The sequence below is a fragment of the Orbicella faveolata genome, unplaced genomic scaffold (genome assembly GCF_042242905.1).
Source record: "Orbicella faveolata isolate gen_17 unplaced genomic scaffold, um_ofav_v1 contig_25, whole genome shotgun sequence".
NCBI lineage: Eukaryota > Metazoa > Cnidaria > Anthozoa > Scleractinia > Merulinidae > Orbicella > Orbicella faveolata.
Genome location: NW_028301553.1, coordinates 7,378,229 through 7,402,500, shown reverse-complemented (window position 1 = coordinate 7,402,500; position 24,272 = coordinate 7,378,229). Strand labels below are relative to the sequence as shown.

General features: G+C 40.3%; 2 protein-coding genes across 2 annotated transcripts in view; both read right to left on the bottom strand.

Annotated features, from left to right (window-relative positions):
• LOC149108786 (uncharacterized) overlaps window positions 1–14,047 on the bottom strand; it is a 24,023-nt gene extending 9,976 nt beyond the window's left edge. Inside the window, exons 1-7 of the mRNA XM_089293281.1 lie at window positions 13,858–14,047; window positions 13,668–13,748; window positions 12,781–12,962; window positions 7,025–8,209; window positions 6,205–6,306; window positions 4,376–4,486; window positions 3,294–3,746 (exon numbers count right to left, since the gene is read on the bottom strand). Coding sequence (XP_089149407.1) covers window positions 3,294–3,746; window positions 4,376–4,486; window positions 6,205–6,306; window positions 7,025–8,159 — 1,801 coding nt within the window. The 5' untranslated portion in view covers window positions 8,160–8,209; window positions 12,781–12,962; window positions 13,668–13,748; window positions 13,858–14,047. The remainder of the gene's footprint in view (window positions 1–3,293; window positions 3,747–4,375; window positions 4,487–6,204; window positions 6,307–7,024; window positions 8,210–12,780; window positions 12,963–13,667; window positions 13,749–13,857) is intronic.
• An 8,052-nt stretch (window positions 14,048–22,099) lies between these two features.
• Window positions 22,100–23,870, bottom strand: LOC149108785 (uncharacterized). The gene is made up of 2 exons (XM_089293382.1): window positions 23,524–23,870; window positions 22,100–22,793 (listed from the first exon to the last, which is right to left on the bottom strand). The coding sequence occupies exons 1-2, from the start codon at window positions 23,813–23,815 to the stop codon at window positions 22,327–22,329; spliced, it is 759 nt and encodes a 252-aa protein (XP_089149508.1). The 5' UTR covers window positions 23,816–23,870; the 3' UTR covers window positions 22,100–22,326.
• Between the last annotated feature and the right edge of the window lie 402 nt (window positions 23,871–24,272).

The window sequence follows — 24,272 nt, the reverse complement described above, 5'->3', positions numbered from 1 at the left end:
TTATAGTCAGGGCTGACACAGACTACTGTGCGCTTAGAGCAACTTGCTTTTTCTAACTTATATTCAATCTATCATATAAAGCTGACATTATTTCTTAATTACTAACTTAGATAGACAGATAGTAGATAGATAGATAGCCTTTATTTCAACATGATAAGTTTTAACGCTAAAAGCTTGTGGGGTCGTGTATAAAATAAAAGAAAGACATAATAACAATGTATTATTATATGGCTGTGTCTCACAAGGACTGGGAACTACCGAATTCACGAATTTGATTGGCAGAAATCGATATTAACCGCGGTCTAGATTTTCCCATCTAGACCGTCATCTAGACCGGTTTCATTTTGCGTTGAAAATGTAGCAAACTAAAATACAAAAATGTTTACCATTTTCTTTTATTTTCTTCTTTTATTCTCCCATACAGACCTCCAGCTCGGTTAATAAGAGCTAAATAACAAATAAAAATCAAAACCTACTGACCAGCGTATTGTAAAATTCGCGCTAATTTGACTCCCAAGCGGAGGATAAAAAAATATAAATTGTTTATTCATTCCCATGATCCGTCAACTTCTAGAAATAAGTATCCAAACAGACTTATTAGTCTACATGATCTTGAAAACGAGAAGAAAAATAAACGAAAGAAGAGAAATTAAAAGAAAACAATCTGGTTAGCTTATACAAGGAGTTATGGGTAACTCTAATTTCTCACATGGCAGAAAGTAAATAGTATATGGGCTCATGGCTTTCTTTCAAAATTAGAATGAGTAATTACGGGGAGGGGATCTCCCCTACAATAAAGGGTCGCCGCTTGTTAAGTACAAAGGGTCATTCTCGATTTATGTTAAAGCTATGTTCACACTCCCGAGCCCCAGTCCTATTCTCAACCTTGTATGTTACTTGGGTACTTGTAGTACCAGTGTCTGAACACAACACTTTTTTGTTCCGGATCTCAGGAACCAGTGTTCGGGCACCAAGTGTGAATACAGTCTACTAAGGCATGTATTTATATCTGGTAACATAACTGTCACAAGTTCTTGTTTGGCCACTGGAGTTACAATGAATAGTTTTATACCCCACAAAGCCGCGCGGGATGAGGGACTTGGATGTTACAAATTACGTGTTCGGTTGCTCAAGTTGAACGAGACACTGCCTAGTTTTAACAGAACGAGGAATGAGCATAACAAAAAATCTCTGCAATCTTTGCGAGAACTAACACATGGACTCTACTTCGTCCAGATTTATCAAACACTTGGCCTAAGAATGTTTAACAAGAGATTTATGGCACTAATTACTTTCACTTTCAATCGATCCCCTTTAGGGCAAGAATATGAGTCAAGTCATACTTTTGGCTAATTTTCAAGTAATTTCGACGGTCACCCCAAAACGCAGACCAAGCAGATTGCAGACTGAGAGCTTTCTTTCTTACAGTAGTCTTTGCATTTACCTCCGACTCACATTTTTCGGTTCTAATGACAAAATATTATTCAATTCATCCAAATGTTTGTTATTTCAGTCCACAGGTCGCACAAGCTCTGTAAGTGATTGTGTATTCAAGCGATACCCTTTGTTTGGGAAACTCCCTTTAGTCCTAAATTTGCTAACATAAAGCTTTTAAATAACTGTATGTAGAAGTAAACTCCACTTACCTCAAGTTAGGGTGTTCTTTGTGACTTTCTTAAAATTTGGGCGGAAATTAGGAAGTTAAAGCAAACCGCATTCATGACAACTGCAACGGCAACTTTAATACATACGTATACATGCATACATACATAAACTTTACTTAAGTGTCAATAAGTATTTAGCTTTAAGCTAAGAGCTAATTGGGGACACTTAATTAAAAGCTAAAAATTGAACAATAAAAAAGGTTTAGAAATTTAAATAAAATATACAATTCACTATAAGAGAACTGTAACCTATTTTCTAATCGTAACCTATTAACGGTATGAAATTTGTTAAAATATAAATAATTTAAGGGAGACTAAAATCAGAAGTCTTGGTCAGGACTGGCACGTTTGGAAATTGCAGCTCCCGTCGAACAATCCTGTTATGTTCAGTACACGAATTGCACCTTTGAATGCCTCTGTTTTTTTTGTTTGCTTGTTTGTTCTTTGCTTCAATAGCTGTGTTCAGTGCGTTATAATTCTTGGTACATTTCTTAGCCGTTTTCTACAAAACAACTGAACGAAAACAAGACCAAATGCTGCGTATTCTAGAGAACGTGAACCACGACGGCCAGTTTTAAAATTTCTTCGGCAAATTTTGACGCTGTCTTTGTACGTATTGAGTTTTGGATAGCACTAACAGTAAAAGACAAACTGACTGAATCTGTTGAATCTCAAGAAAAATCGATGGTTTAATAAAAATTCATTTTTACCCACGTTATCCTTGGGGCTGCCGTCTTCGTTGCTTAGACTCTCTAGCTTCCATTTAAGACAGGTTTGTTGCTAACAGGTTTTTTCGATTTCGTTACGTTGGTCGTTGTTACCCCTTATGAAACGAAGAAAGGCCGGTGATTTGCCTACGCAACACAAAGAAACTTACAGAATCGCCCTAAGAACACCACAGCCCTCTAGTAATTCCAGATAAATTAACCATTGCATCAAGGCATCTCAGCGATCATAGAGCGAATTTAGGAGACATTGCAAATATTCGGTTTTCAGTGATCTTCCCCTGCGTCGAACGGCCGTTTGAAACATCTCATTAAATTCCGTACTCTAGGAGTATGCCGAGGTAAGTAAAGTTTATTTCTACTTTAATAGCTTTATTTTAGCCATAGCAAATTTAGGACTAAAGAAAATTTCCCACACAAAGTCAATAGACCATATTCGTATTCTCGGTATTGGACTGGAACTAGCTTGCAATCGAGGGTTATGCGGGGAGTCTTTTCAAATGTAAATGACATTCATTCTCTTTTTAATGATATTCCCCCGCATGAGCCTCCATCCTAAGTTAGTTCCAGTCCAATACCGAGAATGCGAATATGGCCTATTCAACAAATACATTCCACATTATGTTGCCAGTTCGTTGTGCAACCTCAAAGTTGCCATTGAATTAAAACAGTCACGCGACGCGCTTGTGCGGCCTGACGACAAATATAAGCAAACATTCGGATATATCGATCAGTATTTTGGAACTAGAACCGCAAAAATGTAAGTCAAAAGTAAACTCGAAAGCTATTGTCAGAAAAAAAAGTACTTAGTCTGCATGGTCTGCGATTTTTAAACGTTTGAGTTCTTAAAATTGGTAGAGTAAGGAAATCTACCCAGTAAAAGTACTTCCGCCTCAATACTCACCCGTTGCTTCCAGTAAAGCTCTATAGATATTTGCGTAACTGATTCCAGCGTTGTCTTCGTTGATCGAAAGCCGAGATTCGTGTGCATGGACAACAAAAAAGGCCATGTCCATGCGTAGTTTGGGAATGGTGGTGGTGGTCACGTCAGACATCTGAGCAAGCGAGAAATAGTGCTTCTCCACGACTGGGTCAAAGCCGAGTTTTGGTTTCATTGCTGCTAACAGATCTACGACGGCGTCTAGTTTGTAGGTATGGCCACAGTTGAAAAGATGTAACTTTCTACTTTGTTTAGGATTGTTGGAGTCGCTGAATAAACTGTCCTCTGTTCTTTGTTCTGTAATGGGCTGATCCTCCTTCATGAAGTTTCTCGGTCTCGATGGCTGTACTGATTTGTCTTCCACTCGATTTCTTTCAGGTTTGGACACACTGTCTGGCAGCGGCTTTTGGACTTCAGCTATGGAACAAAAAACGAGTTTTGTTTAAATGGTACATTTCAAAAGTAGCGGGTCTGGGGCCCGTTTCTCGAAAGCCCCGGAAACATTTCGGGCCCGTAAAGCCATAGCGAAATCTCGAACCTTACGATTACAGAACTGTTTTATTCACATATTCTTAATATAAAGAGAAGTTCCCTTCATACAAGAAGTTTCAGGCCTATACATTTCTCCGTTTTTAGATACAGATAAAAATGGCTTTACGGGCCCGAAAAGTTTCCGGGGCTTTCGAGAAACGGGCCCCTGGTCTATGACAGCCCAAACCGCTAACTAATTGAGTCTGTAACCCTCCTCTCGATTCCTCTGAGCTCCAGATTCTCCTTGTGAGAATTTTCGTAAGAGCGTAGTTCTGAATTTAAATCTTCGAGGTTTTTTTTTTTTTCGAATTCCATGACCAGATTTTTTCAGGCTAATATGCTGACCTGCTTTTATTCACAATGAGGGCCAAGACGTTATCAGCTTAACTAATTTCAAATGCCACCCTTCGTACTAACCGACCGACCGACCCTAACAAACTGGAAATGGTTGACACTAAACCGATTACCACTATGTCAGAATCGGCGAACAAATAACTTATAAACACTCCTCTAACCTTTCAGCTTAGTTCTATCAATGCTAGAAGGAGGCGATTCTTTAGGTTTGGCCCCTTGCCTTGGCCTTCGCCTTAGCTTTGGCTCCTCGCAGTTTGAAGTTTGAAGTTTATCTAAGAAAAGCACAAGAAAGAATTTTAGTCAGCACGTCTACCCAACCCCTCCACTGTCGACTGTAGCACGAGTGTGTCTTTGAAAGAGAGACCTGATACGTAATTCAAGAGTCCATTCTTCTAGCCCATTCGAATAGTCCCCTCACAGAGAAAATTCTCAGAACAATAACTTCTTGTTATGAAATTTTGACAATGCATCAATTCGGAATTGTAAATCTACCAGTTTTGTCTGGGATAACCCATTCCCAGTTCCCAGTTCCCAGTTCCCAGTCCCAGTCGTTAAACACATGCCTCACAGCCTGCATGAATCCCTCGGCGACACATTACAGCCAAGAATGGCCAGTTCCAGGAAAAAATGACAGATGTTTACAGTTTTACAGATCTACGAGAACAAGAACATTGTTATTTTATACAGAGCTTAATCAGGCTTTGAGCAATCTCTCATATCATTTTCGAACTGGAAATATTATTTTGTAATTTCATAAAATATGGAAAACAGCTTGGAGTTCTTTTCAATTAAAACACTTCACAAATTCATTTCTCCATAACAAAAACAATAAAAACAGTCTCATTTTCGCGTGATATTACTATACACGAGCGACATCGACAACATTTGTTTGACAACAAATTCCATACTTAGGGGTGGACCATAGAATTATTAATGCTCGACAAAGCGGAAGGCTGGATAATCCCCCCCCCCCCCAAAAAAAAAAAAAAATTGAGCAGACACTTACATCATAATAACACATAGCGAGATTAAAATAAAACATACCAAGCATAGCTGTTGGCGAGGGAAAAGAATATCAAGCATGCATGAATATAATTTCCTGTAGGGCTTAAAGGAGGAAAGAAAACGCGAGGAGCTAAAATTGAGTGTACCCACCCACCCACCCTCCCAAATCAATTATATAATCCTAGGACTTAGTCTCTCACTGTTTTAAATTTTCGCGCGCAGGTAACAACCAATCAGAGACGCTATACGGATTACATTAGTTTCCAGATTGGAGCGACAAAAATGCACCAGTTATACAGTATATCTTTATTGTGAGGGAAATGGGGGAGAGAAGCTTACAAATAATTCATGTTCTAATTAACAATTAGATTATGAGCTCGAGATTTCTATGAGGTAGTAGTTGATGAGGTCGAAGGCCGAATCCACTATCACCTCATAACAATCGAGAGCGAATAATCTAATTGTTTTAGTAGAATTCTCACTAAAATTTACTGCAAATAACGGTTTCCAATCATTTCTCGACGTATTATTAAACTTTGCGCCTTGAAAAGATCGGTCGGATTGAATTCTCATTCAAAATTAAAGTTGAGTACGCGCGCGCATCATTTTTGTTTTTTTTTTTTCAATAATTTCAGGGTTTTTTAAAGCCAAGAAACCGTAAGTGACCTTCGTTTAGTCTTCTCAGGAATTTAATTATCCATTTGCATCAAAATTTTCTTCCAAAACTTTGGAAAAACGAAAAAAAACACGTCGCCATTTCGTAAACGACCTCCAGCCACTGCACACTAATAGCTGAAAGTGTGCAATGGCTCAGCCAATCAAATTACAGCATTTGCATTGGTGTACTAATAGAATTCTACAAAAAGAAATAGAGAAGGGGATCTGTAAGGTAAACAGAACGTGACCATTGAAATTGTCGACACCAAACTAATACCACAGCTATGTCAGGTACGGCGAACAAACAACATATAAACACTCCTCTAACCTTTTAGCTTAGTTCTATCAATGCTTGATGCAGGATCCGGAGGTGCTTCTTTGGGGCTGGCCCCTTGCCTTGGCCCCTCGCTGTTTGAAGTTTGAAGTTTATCTTAAAAAAACGCATGATAAAAGAGTTTTAGTCAGCACGTCTATTTAACCCCTCCACCGTCGACTGTAACACAAGTGTGTCTTTGAAAGAGATACCTGACACTTAATTCAAAGTTCCATTGTTTTGGCCCATTCGAAAAGTCTCCTCACAGAGAAAAATCTCAGGTCAATAGCTTCTTGTTATAAGATTTTTTCATAACGTATTCATTTCGGAGTTGAAAATATACCAGTTTTGTCTGGCATAAGCTATTTCCGAGTTGTACCTGGTTACCTCTGTTTTTGGTGCACAACCTTTCAAATTTAAATGAGTTTTTCTTGCTCGTTCATTGTCTTGCAAATCAAACCCATTGCCATATGAAAGGTTGCGCACCAGGACTTGTTTTGAAACGCAGATAACATAAGGCCAACTTGGAAGTGGCTTATCCTAGAAAAAACTGGTTTTACAATTCCGAATTGAATACCCCTACACAACAATAACAACAAAATGACACAACACATAGAGGAAGACGTAGAATAATTAACCTAAATTATCTTCGATTATTCCATCATTCCAGCACGCTTAACTTGAACGTGGTTTTTTTATTTTTTCTGGTCTGGCTCATAATTTATCAAATCATTCTTACCGGAATGGGGCTTTTTTCAAATTATTGTTGAACTGAAAAATTGTATTAACGTTCAAAGGACTTTAAAAATATCTTGCCTTTAAGCACTTTACTTACCACTTAGCATCATTTCCACAAGTTCTTCGCACTGTCTCTCCCAGCTGTACTTCTCAGCATAGAGTTTGCGAAGTTTCTGACACTCCTTTAGTGCTGTTTCCCGGTTTTTTTCTCGCACATCTTTGATGGCCTTAGCCCATTCCTCTGGATCCTCTGAATTTATGATCCATGCACGACCATCAGGCATTTCTTGCAGGGCTTCTGCAAATCCACTGTTTTGACAAACAAGAAATGGCAGACCAGCGGATAAGGCCTCAAGGGCTGTCAACCCAAATCCTTCGGTTCTTGAAGGTATAACAACAAGATTCGCTGTGGATAGCAGCGTACCCAGGTCCTCACGATTTTCAAGATAACCTTTGACGGTCAGTTGACTTCTGCTTAAGCCTTGCTCGAGTAACCTATCTGCCACTTGGTTTTCTTTTCCACGAGGTGCACCTACAAAGATGAGTTGGTAACTTCTGTCATTTAACTCGGCGACCGCTTTAGCAGCAATGTCGAGTCCCTTAAGTTCGAAATCTTCAGAGTCACCACGTCCGAATAACAGAACACGAAACTTCTTAGCTCCTTGGGTCGATGGTGCCAAATCAGATAATTCAGTAAAAATACCTGGGGTAAGATTAAACACAGTTTTACCAAACTGCTCGAGGTGAACTGAGTAGAACTCAAAAAGTTTGGGTCCAACTGTTACGACAAAATCAGCCATTTTACACAGTTTTAATTCAGTCCATTGTTTTTCGTCACCTTTGGAGATGGCATCAGGATACGTTTTGTGCATCGCAAGTTCTTCTGGGGTGGTATGCACGACTTGCATCCACGTACAGCGATGGCTTTTCTTTATGATTTGAGCCTGCCTTCCAAGCGGTACGCCATGACCAACGATAACATCAATAACAAGATCTTCTGGTGGGAAACATAACCAATCAACAGGTGGAAAGCCGGGTCGTTCTTCTGCCTCTACAACATGAATCTTGTGACTGCAAGCTGCATTTCTGTCTGCCTCACCGCATTTCGGAACAAGGAAAGTGACCGCTACATTGGGCCGTTTAGCCAACTCTATAGCCAACTCTCTGTTCATGGTCGAAAGACCGCCTTTGGAAGATTTCCATTCGTCTGCCAAGAGTGTAATTTGCAACATTCTGTATAACGTTGACCTTGAACTATTTAAGATCAAGTTGATGGAGCTTCCTACAAGAACAGAGAAACAAAGTCAAAATTATACCTGCAGTACTGAGAAAACCTTCACTGAGCCTTTTTGAGCAAGCCTTGAAACATCCGTCGGTAACAATATCGACAACAAATACTATAACATCCCTGAGAGGTCAATTCCGATTCTGAACGACAAATTTAGTAAATACAAATTGTGTATAATCGCATCATATATATCACAATAATCTTATTGTACAGAATGAAATCTAGCATTCTAAAAGGAGGATGTTTCTGACTCATTCCGACACAGTGTTGCTAGCTGGTGCCTGCGAATAGCACTCCATACTTTCCAGCGATAATATTTCAGATTTAAGGGTCGCCATACTGAGCGTTTAACTGTTTAGGAAAAATTGTCAGCAAACATTATTTATCGACTTTGAACTGTTGGCTACACAGCCGTATACCATGTAGGTGTCGTAGAAAATTGATATTTTCTACAAATTCTGCTCGAACGATCATTGTAGCATACCAGTGAAAAATAGCTCGGGGCACGAAAAGAAACGACACAACAGTTTATACGTTAAGCATCTCAGGTACAAGAAAGAAGCAGCAATAGCTTAGAACACATTCTGGACATGAAATATATCACGATCATGAGGTCGAGCGGGCTTGACGTGGATGTACGTTACTGGAAGGAGTGTGTCTATAAATTGTTATAAATCACTGATAATTACAAATTCTTAGCTGCAAAACAGTGCCTCAGTCCGCTCGTAGTCAGTTAATAACAGGAGGTAAGAAAAACAAGAAAGAGGTTCAGGGTTCAACCGAAGAATACACTGACACTTGCAAACGCGCCAATATGGCGGCCATGCCGGATGACGACCCAACAATTGAAGAACAAGCAATCACCTCCAGCAAAACAAGCCCCGAGGAGATTAAAGAAATAGTGCTCGACATCAACTTTTACACATCTAATATTATGCAGGACAATAAAAGAATGAGGAATGACTTGGCCCCACTCACATGTACAACCGCTGTTCGAGAGCAGAAGTTCGAAGTCGCTAAAATTAAAACCTCGTTGAAGAAGATTTCAAAGCAATGTGCCGACGCTAAATGCGACCTGGAAGCAGCAAGGAAACGGGTAAACAAACAACAGGACGTAATATACAAACTATATGATCTACAAGACAAGCTGAAGCAATATACGAGAAAAAACTCCCTTGAAATACATTGTGTACCAGAGAGCACTTACAGCACGACAGATCAAGAGGAGGTACTATTGAAGTAGGTAGTATTGAAGCCTTCGACGTTTCTATTACTCTTTAGGATGTCGAAACTTTCCGCAAACTAAAAAGAAGACGAAATAATAAAAGCAATGTCAAACGACGTTTCGATGTATCAAACATCATTCTCAAGATTGAATCATGGAATCTGGTGCCTTGGGCTTCTCACTGTGTGGGTGATTGGCCAACCGTTGTTCATGCTGACGTAAGATGATGTCTTAGTCCTGTCATAGGCGTACGGACCGCGAGGGTTGGGGGGGGGCTGCAGCCCCCCCCCCCCCCAGTTTGGGACATTTTAAAAAATTTTCGGGCAAAACGCTGATAATACGGGCAAAAGTACTCAGGAGAAAACATTCTAAAAGGTAGTCAAGACCTGGCTTGTTAATTAATTTCTCTGACGTTTGCCTTGTCAAAACAGAGTTAAGGACGTTCGCGCGAAAATGTTCTACTCAATAGATTTTCTTCAAACTTCTACTGCGGACAGATAATGCATTACTTGTTTCAGAAATGAAAAAAAACATAGGGAGTCACGGACTTCGTTTCAGAGATAAAGCATGTGGAAAACAAGTCTGATTTTGAAAAATTGGCGCGCATAAATCAACATGATCTCCAGGGTTTTTAGCTTAAAATTTCAAAGATGAATCAACGGAGACAAACTATCCTAGTGATATTTTCAGGTAAGTGAATATGTTGCGTAAATAATTCCAAATGTTGCCAACGTTTTCACAACACATAACCCTTCAAGAGGCATTTAAAATTGCCGCACAGATAAACGAAGAGTCAAAAAGGACTGAATTCGATGGCGCATTTTGCCAAAAATTGAAACGTCTAATCGATAGATTTTCTTCATCTTTACGTTAAACGTAGAAAATCGGTAGCGAAAATGATCCATAAAAAGAAAAATAGGGGTCACCGAACGTCTAAGATCGTTAAATCCAGGCAAAGCTATAGCAATGGCGATGTGCCCTATCATTCTTCATTTTATTACTTAGCGCAAACTCGATGCATGACGTGGCGTGTGAATTTGCATGCGCAGTAAGGATGCGCAGAAACAATTAGCACGAACCTCCTTAAGGTCAAGTGATACAACGTATCAGGATTCAGTTATTCTGTTTTGGAAAAGCCACATATCGTTGAAATGTGTGTAGTGGAAATCCTCGATATGGATATTATTTTAGTGCTTTCCACAAGTTGCTCGAGATTTCCCAAAAAGTTGCCCGCAATTTCTCAAAACGTTGCTCAAAAGTTGCTTTTTGTTACGAAAGTTGTTCAAAAGTTGCCCCCCCCCCCCACCCCAAAATAAATAAATAAATAAATAAATAAATAAAGACATTTTGTTGCTCTCTTCCTTTATTTGGTCTTGTGCAAAAATATGCAAATTGTACACCACAAGTAAGATTTCCAGGCATTTTTGGGCAATTTTGCGGCATAACCAACGTTGCTAAATAACTTTGTCGTCAGTTAAAACCAAAAAGTGTATGAGTAAAGACTACGCATCAATATTAATCTTGTACAAATTTTTGTTTTTACTGCGATTTGAGTGCGTTTGAACAAAACTCACGCTTTCGGGCATTGTCTATTTTTTTTTCTCCGGCAAGAAGGTCAACGCCGCCACCCCCCACACAAGTCCGAAGGTGCCCGTACGCCTATGGGTCCTGTAGGGCAAGTTGGTTGGTTGGTGAACTGATCTCGCTGGGTTCACATCTCTCTACCAGAAGGACCACGATGCGTGCATTCAGCTTGTCTGTAGCTACAAGAAGGGTCAGAGGAGGTAAAGGACCTTCTAATGGGTAGTGACGAAGTCGTTCGCTTTCTAGTCACTGGACCGCTCCTTTGGGGACAGCAAAGATTACTCTGACGGCATTAGGTGGAAGGCAAGAGTACTGTTCCACGCGTACTTTTGAAGTTAAGCGTAAGGAGTCACAGTGGTGACAAGCTTGTCCATGTATAAGGTATACAAGTATTGCTTGGCAACGGCCTTGAGTTGGCTGCTACACCACTGGCCGAGCTGGGTACTCAGGAAGGTTAGTAAGCAATCCAGGACCTACTGATGTACAACGATACATTCACGGATTGGGAAAAAAGGCTCATTCCACTTAACGACGATTAAGTCCTCTTTGGCGATAGAAGGCGACGTTAATGTACCGCTTCACATTTTTGACATTGATGAGTTTTTTGGAAGGGTGTACACCTGGTTGTAAGTGGAGATGAGTATGCCGTAGGTCAGCACAATCTCCTTGAATTGTCAACCACACGTACGGTACGGCTGGGGAAAGGGGGGCGTTGCACAGACTTGCATCTGAGGGCAGAGTACCCGGGTACTCTTTGTGAACGAGCAGATCTGGCAGGCTCCGCCTTCGCTCGGAGCTGCGTTGCGGCTGGCGAAATTGGATAGCATGATTGCTTATCTGCAAACACGCCTGACTGACTCCTGATATCGACTTATGGTGGAGGAAGGCAGCTACATGAGGACTTGCTAAAAACTCTCCTCTCGCATGCCTGCACGCAGGCCTTACTGTCGAAGATTGATGTTTGTTTAGTTGCTGCAATGGGCTAGGGCCTCCATTTCGCAGAGTAGCCATGTTGCCCGTGGGCCTCCCAATTTAATTAAAGAACCCTGCTACGCGTAACTTGCCGTCGAGGGTGACATCCAGTGTGGCCCCCTATACCACGTTTACGAAAGGCGCCGTCGTCTGGGCGTACAGTGTAATGTTGCGAGCAGTGGCAAGGGTTTATTCGGCATTAAGGAATGCAGTTTGGAGGTTGTCCGTCCACTAGATAGATTCGTATCTATTCGTATCTAAACCTGACACATCAAACGTCGTCATTTCTGGTGACTGGTACATCCCTCTCAATCGAATTGACAAACTCGGCAGTCTGCTGTGGAAGTCTGCAAACTGTGGAAGTCTGCAAGCTGTAGAAATCCACGGTTGACATCATGTAACTATTTGCGAAATGTTACATTTTGTGACGTCGTCCATGAATCAAAACAAAAAACGTAAACGCGCAGTACGGACTAGAAATCATCGTTAACTTTTAATTTTGAACAAAGGTTTATAATTTTAATAATTTATATTACAAACGTGGAAGTGGGGAGTCGAGTGAAACCCGGAAGTTCAGCTGTCCGCAGGACGTCCCTGACGCAGATCAATTGGAATTTTCTAAAGTGGAGAGTTACTTTAAAGTGCGTACGTTGAAAATAAAAATGCTTAGCTAGAAATTATCAAGTTTGTACGAAATGCTATTTTAACTGTTTTTCTACAGTTTCCCTTATCAAAATAACTTCTCGAAGACTGCATACCTGTCCAAAAGATATTTCACACTTACTTGTTGTTGTTGTTGTTGTTTTGTTAATTCTGAAGCCTTGATTCCACAGCTAATGAGTCGGCAGCATGTTCGAAGACTAACATTTTCCACATCGAACGAACATTTCATCATGTCACGCTAGCGAAGTACATATCGCCAAGGTCATGGATGATAGAGGTTGTCTTCCGGCCGTCAAAACTTTGCTTTATATATGAAAGCAAAGCAAGAACAAATCAAATTATAAATCATATCAAATCTGCTGAGAGGTGCGAGATAAGGGAACAGACAAAAGTAAAATTAAAATAAGCTTGACAATTCAAAACGGGAAACGTTCTAACAAGACTATAAAAAAAAGTCAACAAATACGCTAAGCATCAATGTTAATTGCATCATAATATAAATCCTTTTAGAGTCCGAGTCGCTGTTAAAGCCATAATAGTTCATGAGAGTTCGAAATATCAGTTATCCTATGGGTTTTTTCATGCAACCTTGCCATAAATGATTGGGATCTATGAACATATAAAAAGTTTCAAAATTTGTAAACTCAGTAGTTAGTGAATAATTCTGAGCCATTTTACACGCACTGGACCGAACAATTACGCTTTTGTTTTCGTGTTTTGAATCTTCGAGGTGGTATTCCAATACATGCAGAGTTTTGTGCCTGCTCGGAGAGAACTCACGACATGTTTAACTACTTGAATTCTGATTTGAATTGCTAAGTCATTCACCTAACAAAAAACAGTTGCGGTGTATAGGTGTTAAATTCGATCAAGATTCACAGTACAGTGAAACTTCGTTTGCAAAGCAACGAATCTACGTCACCAATCACCGGATAACAGCAGACAATAAATTAAAGCTCCCTATCCTAACTTATACACAAAAAGTAAACAAGCAGAGAATAAGAGTACCTTTAAGGAGAAAGCAAAATCGTCGGCAAATAAACATTCGGAGACTCAAATCATGCACAAAGACCATGTAAAGATCGCTACCTGTAAAATGGCGGAAGCAACATTCGATTAAAAGGTGATTTAACGACAAAGTTATTTATTCCATGAAGGGTGAGAAGGTGCTAGGCTGGCTACCTAAAGACCTACTTACCTCTTGATCACTCTCGCTTGTGTTCTACAAACTAGGGAAGCTGTCTTTTGTCGCAGTAAACGTGAGCATCTCGCCGCTCTGGAATTTGCTTGATTGTGGTGGAGCGTGACTGACAAACAGCGCAGCAAAGACTTCTGGGTTACATAATTAAGAATGTCACGCGACGTTACAAGCTGGTCACCAGCACAAATAAATGATCTCTAGTTCTAGTAACAAAGGAAAAAGTTCTTAAAGAACTTAGAGACCGGCGCAATTTTAAGCTCCCAGTTATTTTTTCCGTCTTTTGGGATAACAAAGAAGGTGACAGGGGCACTTCATATCAGTCAGAGGTAGACGAAAATATCGAGTGAATTCATACCTCTTACTAACCGAGTTCGAGGGCCGTACTGTAAGTTACGGACCAAGTTTTTTCCCCTTCGATTTATGGCCCAAGCGCAAAGCACGCGAGCCATAAATCGTAGGGGAAAAAACGAGGATCCGTAACTTACAGTACGGACCGAGAAAACGAGGTTAGTAAGATATTTATTATATCTCTACTGTGTGTCTGACGGGCTCAGGAACGATTTCTATTCACGCGGAACGGCTTCAAATTTCTGACGCACCTCGAAAGAAAAAACGAGTCAATTTGAAATCGCTTTTTAAGTCGTTAGCACGCTTTAATACACAATTTAGAGTAAAAGAAAGTTTTAAACTTTTATTTGCTATAAAAGTCAAGAACACTTGGCGATAAATCACAAAACAGTTTTGCAACAAAACCAACTTTAAATTTTAGTGGGCCGTACAGGAGAGTACGGCCGGCTAAATTGACCAATCACAGCGCGCGTACTAACTAAGAGATATAACAAAAACATATAGAAAAACGGGTATATATAAATATTTAATGATATTAAGGTGGCCGAACACAGTTTCACGCGCGCTTTTGCTGATGCAATTCAGCGCGCGCACAAGGATTGCAAAAAACAAACGTGCCGTCATAGAGCGATCATTTTATTTACTCAACACCCGCAGTATCTGTGCTTTTTTTCTCTATAATTGAACGCAGCGTATTGATGGCTTTAGTCTTTTATTACAAAGATATGTTAGAAAAGGTAACGACACAAAGAACCCAGCAATTCTCAGCTTTTTCTTTCTTACCGAAAGAACCCAGTTAAATGCAGCGCATGCGTAGTAAGTCAAAAAATTGCGATTGAATGAAAATTGCACTCTCGGAAATACGCCTATTTCTCGAGAACCACTCATTAGAATTTCACGAAATTTGGCACGAAAATACTTTAGGAAATAGGTAACTGGAGTATTGAAAATAACTGAACTTTAACAAAGTAAATTCTAGATATTCCAGTGAACCTTCAACAAGGGATAATTCAGTAAAGATCTTTCTGTCAAATTATTAGCAAAATGGTGTTAACTGGTGAGAATAGTTACAAGCTTGTTGCACGCAAATTATAAAGAAAATCTAATGACTAGATTTTCTGCAAATAAACAAAACCGATTTTAAAGGCCTGTTTATATTTACTCACGTTGCCATGGCAACGGCACATACGTCAGTTTAACCATCAAAAAACCAACGTTTGTGTTGTTAACTAGCTTTAGCCATTTTTGACGACCGAGGGATCAAGGGTTTTAGAGAAAAAGGTGAATGAAACACAGGTGTCAAAAACAGTGTTCAGGCACCGTAAATGAAAAAGGTAAGAGTTTGCTATAACAACATTCATATTTCACTTTGGCTATTAGAATTACCGTTACTGAGTTGAATATTCTTGAAAGTGATGCTGTGCCGGTTTACATCTGTTTACATTCTGAAAGAATAACTGTATAAAATGATTTTTAAATCGGAAATAATATTTCCGATGCAGTATTACCAGGAGTCTGATCAAGCAATGCAAATCCTAAATACAAATGCAAATCGTAGGCAATCGAATCACAATTTGAAAAAAGAAAGCATAAATAACAATTTTTTGCTGGCATTTGTATCACAGACAGACTGTTATATTATAGCACAGAACTTCCGACTAATATAAAACGAATCACTGCGAGCGGCTGTAGACCAGAACAGATAATCAACCAACGTAACGGCCAATTTTGCAAATGCAAACCATTTAGGGTTTTTTGAAGAATAAAAAAAACTGCAACTTCACGCTGGAAATAATTCGAATGGCTGCGAGGCCGCGGTCTGTGTTCTTGAGTGTAGCCTTGATTTAAAGTCCATTGAATGGCAATGCTTTTTCCTGAATATAAAGCGACAATACTTAAGGCCGAATTCCTTCCTTCATTAAATATTTTAAGAACTGACGAAAACACTACAAGGCAGCCACAAATGAGAGATAACAGCCGCTGACACGGCTGATAACCCCTGGTAACTGTTTGAAAGAAACGAACATCAGTTCGTTGACGAAAATTGTTCACCGCTGATTTTACTGCACTAGCCGAAAATTGTCCATTTTTAATGTGCCACCGCAGGCAATTTATGTATACCAATTTGGGTACTTCAACTCTCCGGAGTTTATTCTTTTCCAGTCCAAAGAACGGGACAAGGCAGATAACTCATATGTATACATCTCTATGTCATTAATTAGAAGCGATTGTAGGTATTGCTACTCCTGTAAGTGATGCTAATCTCCTGCAGAACAACCCTATAATTTTTCCAGGAATCGTCTACGCCCATCTTTTGTGTGAGAATTTTGCTTAACACGATCTCTAGCATTCATTTTAACACAACCACAACAGTCTATTGAACATTCTGCGTAAGCGCCCTTGATTTCATTATTAATGGAAGAGTTGAAAGCGTGCTGATGACCTTTGAAAATATCGCGGTCAGTTGTGAAAACTGCTGTCAATGACAGAACTGTCTGATTGAATAATACAATTGGACCACAGGCGCGTTGCATCTGACAGCTAACCTGGTTCCCGATCCGAGGGCGCTATCAAACCGTCAAGGGTAGTATAGGAGGCCAAAGAATTCACACTAACTGACAGCTAATTTAATCTTATTCTAGACTGCTGGCAGCCTGTTTTTCTCTCGAAATTCAGCGGGGATTATGGTGCGAGACACTTTAGCCTAAAAGAGAATGGGACGAGACATGGGCGCGGCATGCACGCCTTCTTCTTTACTCGGCCATACCACCCTTGTCCCGCCTTCTTCCCTCCTCGGCCACATACCGCCCTTTTGCGTTCGTGATGATTAAACACTCGTCTAAGTGACCCTTAGAGAGAAAACCGGCTGCCAGCAGAATAAGCTTATTTAAGTATCTAGAATCATATAACAAACGTGCATAACAAGCCTGAATTTTCATCAGGCCTCACTTGTTGCGTGCATATACAGTGGAACCCCGCTCTACGGACACCCGCTTAATACGGACACCCCGATATTACGGACAGTTTCGTTTTCCCCGACGAAAAGCTCATATATTTTTTCTAAAATTAACCCGCTTATTACGGACACCCGTTAATACGGACAACGGACACTTTTCTGTGTCCCGAGCGACAAATTCTTATACATCGTCAACCCCGCTTTACGGACACTGTTTGTATCTGTGCGTTGTCTATTGTCATTGTCATGATTATGTGCTAATTAGAGATTTTGTACCCTGGTCAAATTATGACAGATTTCGGCGGGTTAATACAATTTTATTACTAAATGAAACAGTGGCAAAATAGCATGACGCATTTGACCAGTTCTTTCTTCCGGTGCATTACCCAGTCTGCAGTCCTTATATAAAGTTTTCTGCCTGATACGCTTACACAAAAGTTTCACTTTCTTGGTCTTTCGCTACACTCCTTGCTTGTAGCCTTCTTCCTCTTTGACGTCTTATGCTTGCCACTATCACTATCGGCCTCCGTTCGTATTGCTGGGTTGTTGCCAACGTCTATTAATTGTTCAAGTAAATCCACGTGCTTCCTAGGACCGTCAAAAATATAAACACACGGTATTTCCATACCAAGGCCTCCACCCCGATTAACTGCTTTTCCACATACTTCAACTGATCCTCGATTAGTAGGCTTTGAAATAAAATGGGTGACTATACCAGTGCGGTTTTTGGTGTTTGCGAGGTGATATGGAATGTGGCCGATAACTCGACTTTCAGTTAGCACGGCGACCGCGTTTTTGTCCTCACCATTTCCCGGCTCTGGTTGCAAAGGCAAAATTTCACCGAGAGTGATGCAGTTAATGATTTGTAATTTACAGTACAATTAAAACGTTCTGTTGCCGTACAAGTATCGGCCTTAGTGTTTGTATCAATAAAACACGTGTCCCTGACTTTTTTCCGAGGACCCCGATTAATACGGACACCCCGTTAATACGGACATTTTGGCATGTCCCCTTGGTGTCCGTATTAACGGGGTTCCACTGTATTTGCAATGATCTCTCACGTCTTTGAGCATCTCGTGAGAATAAAAAGATATTTAAAACAATAAAAGAGCAACCGCATTTGAAGAGCAGGCATGTACCCAAAAGAAGGAATTTCTTGGAGGACCTTTAACAGGTTTGTTTTCTGTTTAGCCTAGCTGTTCAAATACCGTCTGATAAATATGGAATTAACAAAGGTTGTATTATCCAAATTACGTGAGCAGAGGAAGAGAAAAGAGATCTGTATGCTTGACGAATTGTAAATTATTTCGTATTAACCTACTGCGCTGGAAAATGATAAAAAAGACAACAACTTCGCAAATTACAGGTACACGACAAAGGTATGCTAGGAGGGCCTGATAGGCGGTTGAGAATAAGCTACAGTGGAACCCCCGTTAATACGACCACCTTCGGGCCATGAAAAATTGTCCAAGTTAACGGGGTGGTCGTATTAAAGGGGTTTTTTTTAAATAAGAAAATGACTGACTGAGCTTTTTTTCGGGTCAGAATAAAGTGGCCGTAATAACGAGGTGGTCGTAAGGCGGGGTTTCACTGTAATCAGACTTTAACCTCACTCTGCTCTGAAGCTTGCGAGGTTGAGGGATGAATAACGTATTTCTTTTGTTTTATTCCCCAAGCCTCCGAGCCAAGTTAGAATTTTCATATACTCAAATTGGCCTATTGGTCAAAATTTTACATGTAAGCAGGGAGGTGCAGGGATTTTTAACTGATAGCTGAGAAATTACTAAATAATTGATAACTGAGATGGAGGAACTGCTGGTATGAGTTTCCTTTAAGTGTTACTCTCAAATTGGCTACTTTTGCTTGTTTGCTTACAAGACTATAATGACTATAATGTTTTCCAACAACTACAACTAGGTACATCTTTTCCGAGTTTTAAATAGTTAATATTTATATTTTAAACTGTTTCATAACTCCGCCACGATCGCAGCCGGATCGTTGAGATACATGAAGAACTCGACGTGCGTCGCGTCGATCAGTGAACCTTCATTGCAGCAAACCCAGCAATCATATGGAAACCAGCTTTAATCCGACAGTGCGCTATTGAATATTTCTACGTAATTCTGAGTAGCACCAAATTGTAATAAATTTCGCTAGGTTGCAAGGTCTTGCAATAAATTCAGATTTCAGAAAATCTACATAGTTCGCCCGCAGTTTATATTGTTAACTAAAGAGTTAAGTACCACCGCAGGCTGCTCTAGAAGTAATTTGTGAGTATAACGATACTCCACGAATTTTCTGTGGCCTATTCTCGGCAAAACCTGTAATTAACATCGTTCGACCATGATGTGTGTAGAGTAACTGCCCTCAAGTTGGACTTTTTTGACTAATCAACACGAATCCTCTATCAGCTATCTCGAGGCTGAAAACCGTCAGCCAAAGATTAAATGAACTGATTAAATTTTGCAGGCAACTTTAAAGCCAAGGGCTTTATTAGCAGAGAGCAAAGTGATCCAGTGTCCTATACCAGGAAAGCATGAAGAGTAAGAGAGTTAATCCCCCATATAGGTCTAATTTCCAAGGTAATCCCCCTTTAGTTATTTTTAGACATGAGGGACGTTTAGCACGAAGCCAAGATTTTCGCGTGAACGGTAAACCTTAAACGGCAGTTTCAGGTTGGGCGTTGGTGTTTCACGTTTATGTTCTCTACCGGTTTAGCTATAAAAACAAAAACACTTGAAGAGGCCGCCATATCGAAAATCCAGACATCAGTAGTGTTTGATTTTCAAATGGCAACAAAACGCGTCACATATTTAAAAAGACTTGTTTACATAACTTCCTTACCGGTTCGTGGCATACACAAAAATTCAGGATAACAAACGTCCAAGTGAATCAGTTACGTAAAAACCTACATCTCGGCGTTAAAAACCCGCGTTGGGAATTGCGAACGTGATCGCAAGGCTTGGTCACGCGACTTCCAGCGGTTCGCCGTTTGAGGTTTCCGGTTCTTCCGCAACCGCGCGCGTTGCATGGATGTCTTCGTGGAGAATCAACATACCTGGCTATGCCGTGAGCAGACTCCGAGTCACAGGATCTTGTGATATTGTGGCTGATTGGCTATTTTCAGAACCTCCTGAGATTTTAAAAACCGGGAATAATCTAGAAATAATTCGAGATCTAAGGATTACCTTAGTAATAGGGCCTATCTTGGGGATTGACTCCCATATCTAAAATTATCCCTCGTGTAGGCATGGTGGCCTCATTGTTAGTGCGCTCGTCTCCGCATCGAGCGGTCCGGGTTCGAGCGCTGGCCGGGGACATTGCGTTGTGTTCTTGGGCAAGAACTCACAGTGCCTCTCCCCACCTAGGTGTTTGAATGGGTACCGGCGAACTTAATGCTGGGGGTAACCCTGCGATGGACTAGCATACCATCCAGTGGGGAATAGAAATACTTCTAGACGCTTCATGCTACGGAAACCGGAATAAGCTCCGGCCTGGCTCCTTTGCAGACTAAATCATCCCTTGCTAGTACTTGGTTCTGGCTGCCATTTCTTTTAAAAAGTAAAATCTCTCTTCCCTGTTCAGTCGTTAAACAATGAAGCTCCGATATTTAGTCTACCGTAAACTTTCGAAAGTAACTGAACGCCCCCAGAAAATAACAGTAAAACGGTCTTTTAGCAATACCGAAAGTATAGCGATCCTTCAGAAAACCATCTACCGAAGGCAGCGACTTCAAATGCAACAAAGAGGCTTTTATGCAAAACAACAGTGAGGAAAAACAGATACAACGAACAGCAAATCTGATTATTCTCTCTTGATGTTCATTCATTACATGTACTCTCCTAAATTACTGCTTCTTTTATTCTAGACAAGGTTAGTTAAGTTTATTATCATATTTTGTGCTAGGGATACGCATAAATTCCCATTTGACTGAGTAATAGTAAAATGGACCGACTCGTTTATAATAAACATTCTCGCTTAACCGAAATTACCTACAAATCAAAAATAGCTTTGGGAAACGGCTTGTAAAATTTCAATCAGAAGGTTATTTTCACAAATTCCTTTCCCGCTACCAGGAAAGGTACTAGGAGAATGAAGAAATTTTGAATTTAGCACTCAAAATACTCAAGGCAGAATATTTGAAATAAACGTTTTTTGTACCATGGTGCTTAATTAAGGAATTCGCTTCCAACAAAGATTTAATAAACAGATCAAAGCCAAAACTTGAACAATACTTGCAATTCTAACAATGCCTTGATTGACTTTTTAAAATCCCTGTTTGCTTACAGCAGAAAGCATGCTTACAGCAGAACGCACTCGACTGATTGTTCCAACTTTTACCACCTGTCGTAAGTTTTCTCTATCGTCAGAAATGATGTAGAGTTCCCCACAAGGTGTCAAACAAATATTCCTCTTTCAAACTTTCAACGATGTAATGAGGTATTTGCCAATTTCCATACCTAAAGTGTACATCACTTTCTTGAAAGGAAACCTGTCCGTAAAGGATACGAGTTTTTAACACAAGAGTTTCGTTGTCAGTGATCTGTATTCCTTCGTACCTTGACCTTGATATTTCAATCAACTTTGGATTAACAGATCATCGAAGTATGCCATCAATGCCTTGCACGATTGTAATTCCAGTCACGGGCGTGTCGTGATACTGTTGAAACAGATTTTGATTAATGTGATCCGGGACCGTAAATGTGGGGTCCCATAGTTGAATATCTTTTAACTGATAAGATATTCTTCCATTAAAAAGTAAACTCCTCAGTAAGACAGGTTCCCCAATAATACTTATAGCAGGAGGATCCTCTGACTTCATTGCTGTTGTGGCTTGCGTAGCTGGTTGCTTCTTAGTTTTTGTGTTCAACCCATGTCCTGGTTCCCAGTCTGAAGGGTTTCTTTGAAGGGGATCAATTTGTGATTGACCTGAAAGGATAGAAAACGATTCAGCTGCTGAATCTGAAGCATCACGGATCATTTTTTTTTTTTTTTTGAAAAACTCTAGAAAGTTGGTTAGGACGGTGGTAATGTCGAAATCAGAAACTGAATCTTTGCTAAATAGTAAATGGTTGGTAAATGGGGCAGTTTCGATATATTAAAAGTTATAACTTGGCCCCCTGGCTTGAGGAAATAAAACAAAGAAATCATTGAAGGTCACTTCAAATAGTGTCTGTGAAAAAATATGATGCATTGTTACCTTTAGGAGATCTTGACGCATTGAACTCCTTAGGTCTGGTGCCTGCCCTGTTTCCCATTTCATTGCTTATTTCAACGCGAGAGACCATTGAACTTAGTTGCTGTGCAGACTCCTCTTCCACGTCTTCTATCTCGAGTTCAGTAGAGCTCGCTGACTGCGGTGTTTGTGGTGATGGTCCTTGTGGCGGCTGATATTGAAATTTCTGTCCTTTCACGCTTGGATCAAAGTAATGCAGCAGCGCTTCCTCGTGAATCACTCTGTGATTTTTGTTCCAAGAAAAGACGAAGCTTTTTCTTCCATCCATGAACTCCTCGCTGAACTGTGAATATGCAATTTTTCTCTTGGCCCAGCGCGAGATGACAGACTGTTCTTCCTCGGCTTCGTTCTTGTAGTTGTCATCTCCTCCAATGACCATGATGACCTTCCCTCCTAAGGTAAAATACAAAATATTTAAAGAATCGATTTTGTTTCAGCTCCGACAGTGAGTGAATTTCAATTTTCGGCACACACCGCGGTCTAAAGAGCTAAGAAGAGCGAAAATCTAACAAAAAATATTGATTTAAGGTCCCTAGGACCGTAACCCCCAGTCCCTCCCCTCCTGCCCTACCCCCACCCTCCCCCCTCCCCACCAAAAAAATTAAAGAAAGAAAAATTCACTCACTCTTTTGCAATGAAATCTATTGGGCGTCGACGGTGAACAATTAATATAATTTTGCAAGTTTGAATTTAAAACAGTCATTGCTTTCTTGGAAATGTGGCAAAAGTTTGAGGCTAGATCAGTTGCGTATATCTGTGTTAGTATGACTAAACCAAGTCAAAATAGCCAGAAGCAAGACACTTCGCGTATCAAAAACCATTTTGAAACCATGAATTGGTTGTTCTTGTCCGAAAATCGGATCAATCTGGGTTTCGTATGATTAACAAAGTACGCAGTGAATCACTTCTTGTACGTTGGAGCGCGGTGAAAAGTTTATATTTAGTATGAAGTCAATCTCATGAACAGTATAATATTATTAAAGCGTAAGATCTTTAATACCCTCAAATATAGTTTTCTTACAAATTTTGCTTCCATTGATCTTATAGCTACAATGTTATGCAAACCCTGGTACCTAGACCATCGAGTTTTAGTAGTATTATCGTTCTAATGTCTAATATTTACCTGTCGCTGGTAGTAAAGCTCTGTAAACCTTGGCGTATCCATGTTCCAACTTATCATTGTTGATGAGTAGAACGGATTCGTGCGCATGGACAACAAACATTGCAAAATCCATCTTCGTTGCAGGAATGGTTTTCGTACTCAACTCAGACATTTCAGATAGAGTAAAGCTGTGCTTCTCTACTGAGAATTCGACATCAAGTCTCGCGTTTGTTGCCATCAACAAATCCTCAACGATGCTTAGCTGGTAAACATTATCGCAGTTAAAAAGATGAAACTTACGCGGCTGTGCCATCGTTTCGTTTAGTCAAAGTACAATGTTTTTATATCTTTCTTGGCAGCCTCGTTTTGCTTGAAAAGGTTAAGGCAGTTTCTTTCGTGAATTTCAAAACGGAAGTCCTTTATTCTCAGAAAAGGCTTCGTAAACAGCTGCGCATTGTGCGCAATAATTTCGAGAAAGCCAATCAACCATGAAGCATCACCCAGCCATCGTAGCTGGATCCCAGTCTCTCTCTCCTTTGCCTCCCTGAGGGTCTCTCTCTCTTCAACGAGAAGGGAGGCAAAGGAGAGAGCCTGAAATCAATGTTACGAAATCTAGCCCGTGTAAGCAGGCGGCTTCCCACCGGGAACGCTATGAAAACGTCACGGGTAGTTAGTTCGTATTAAGTGTTTCATTTTCACTTGATATCGCGGCAGCCATTTATCGGTGTCCCAAAACAATGAAATGGCGGCCATGTTAGTGTTCCAAACCA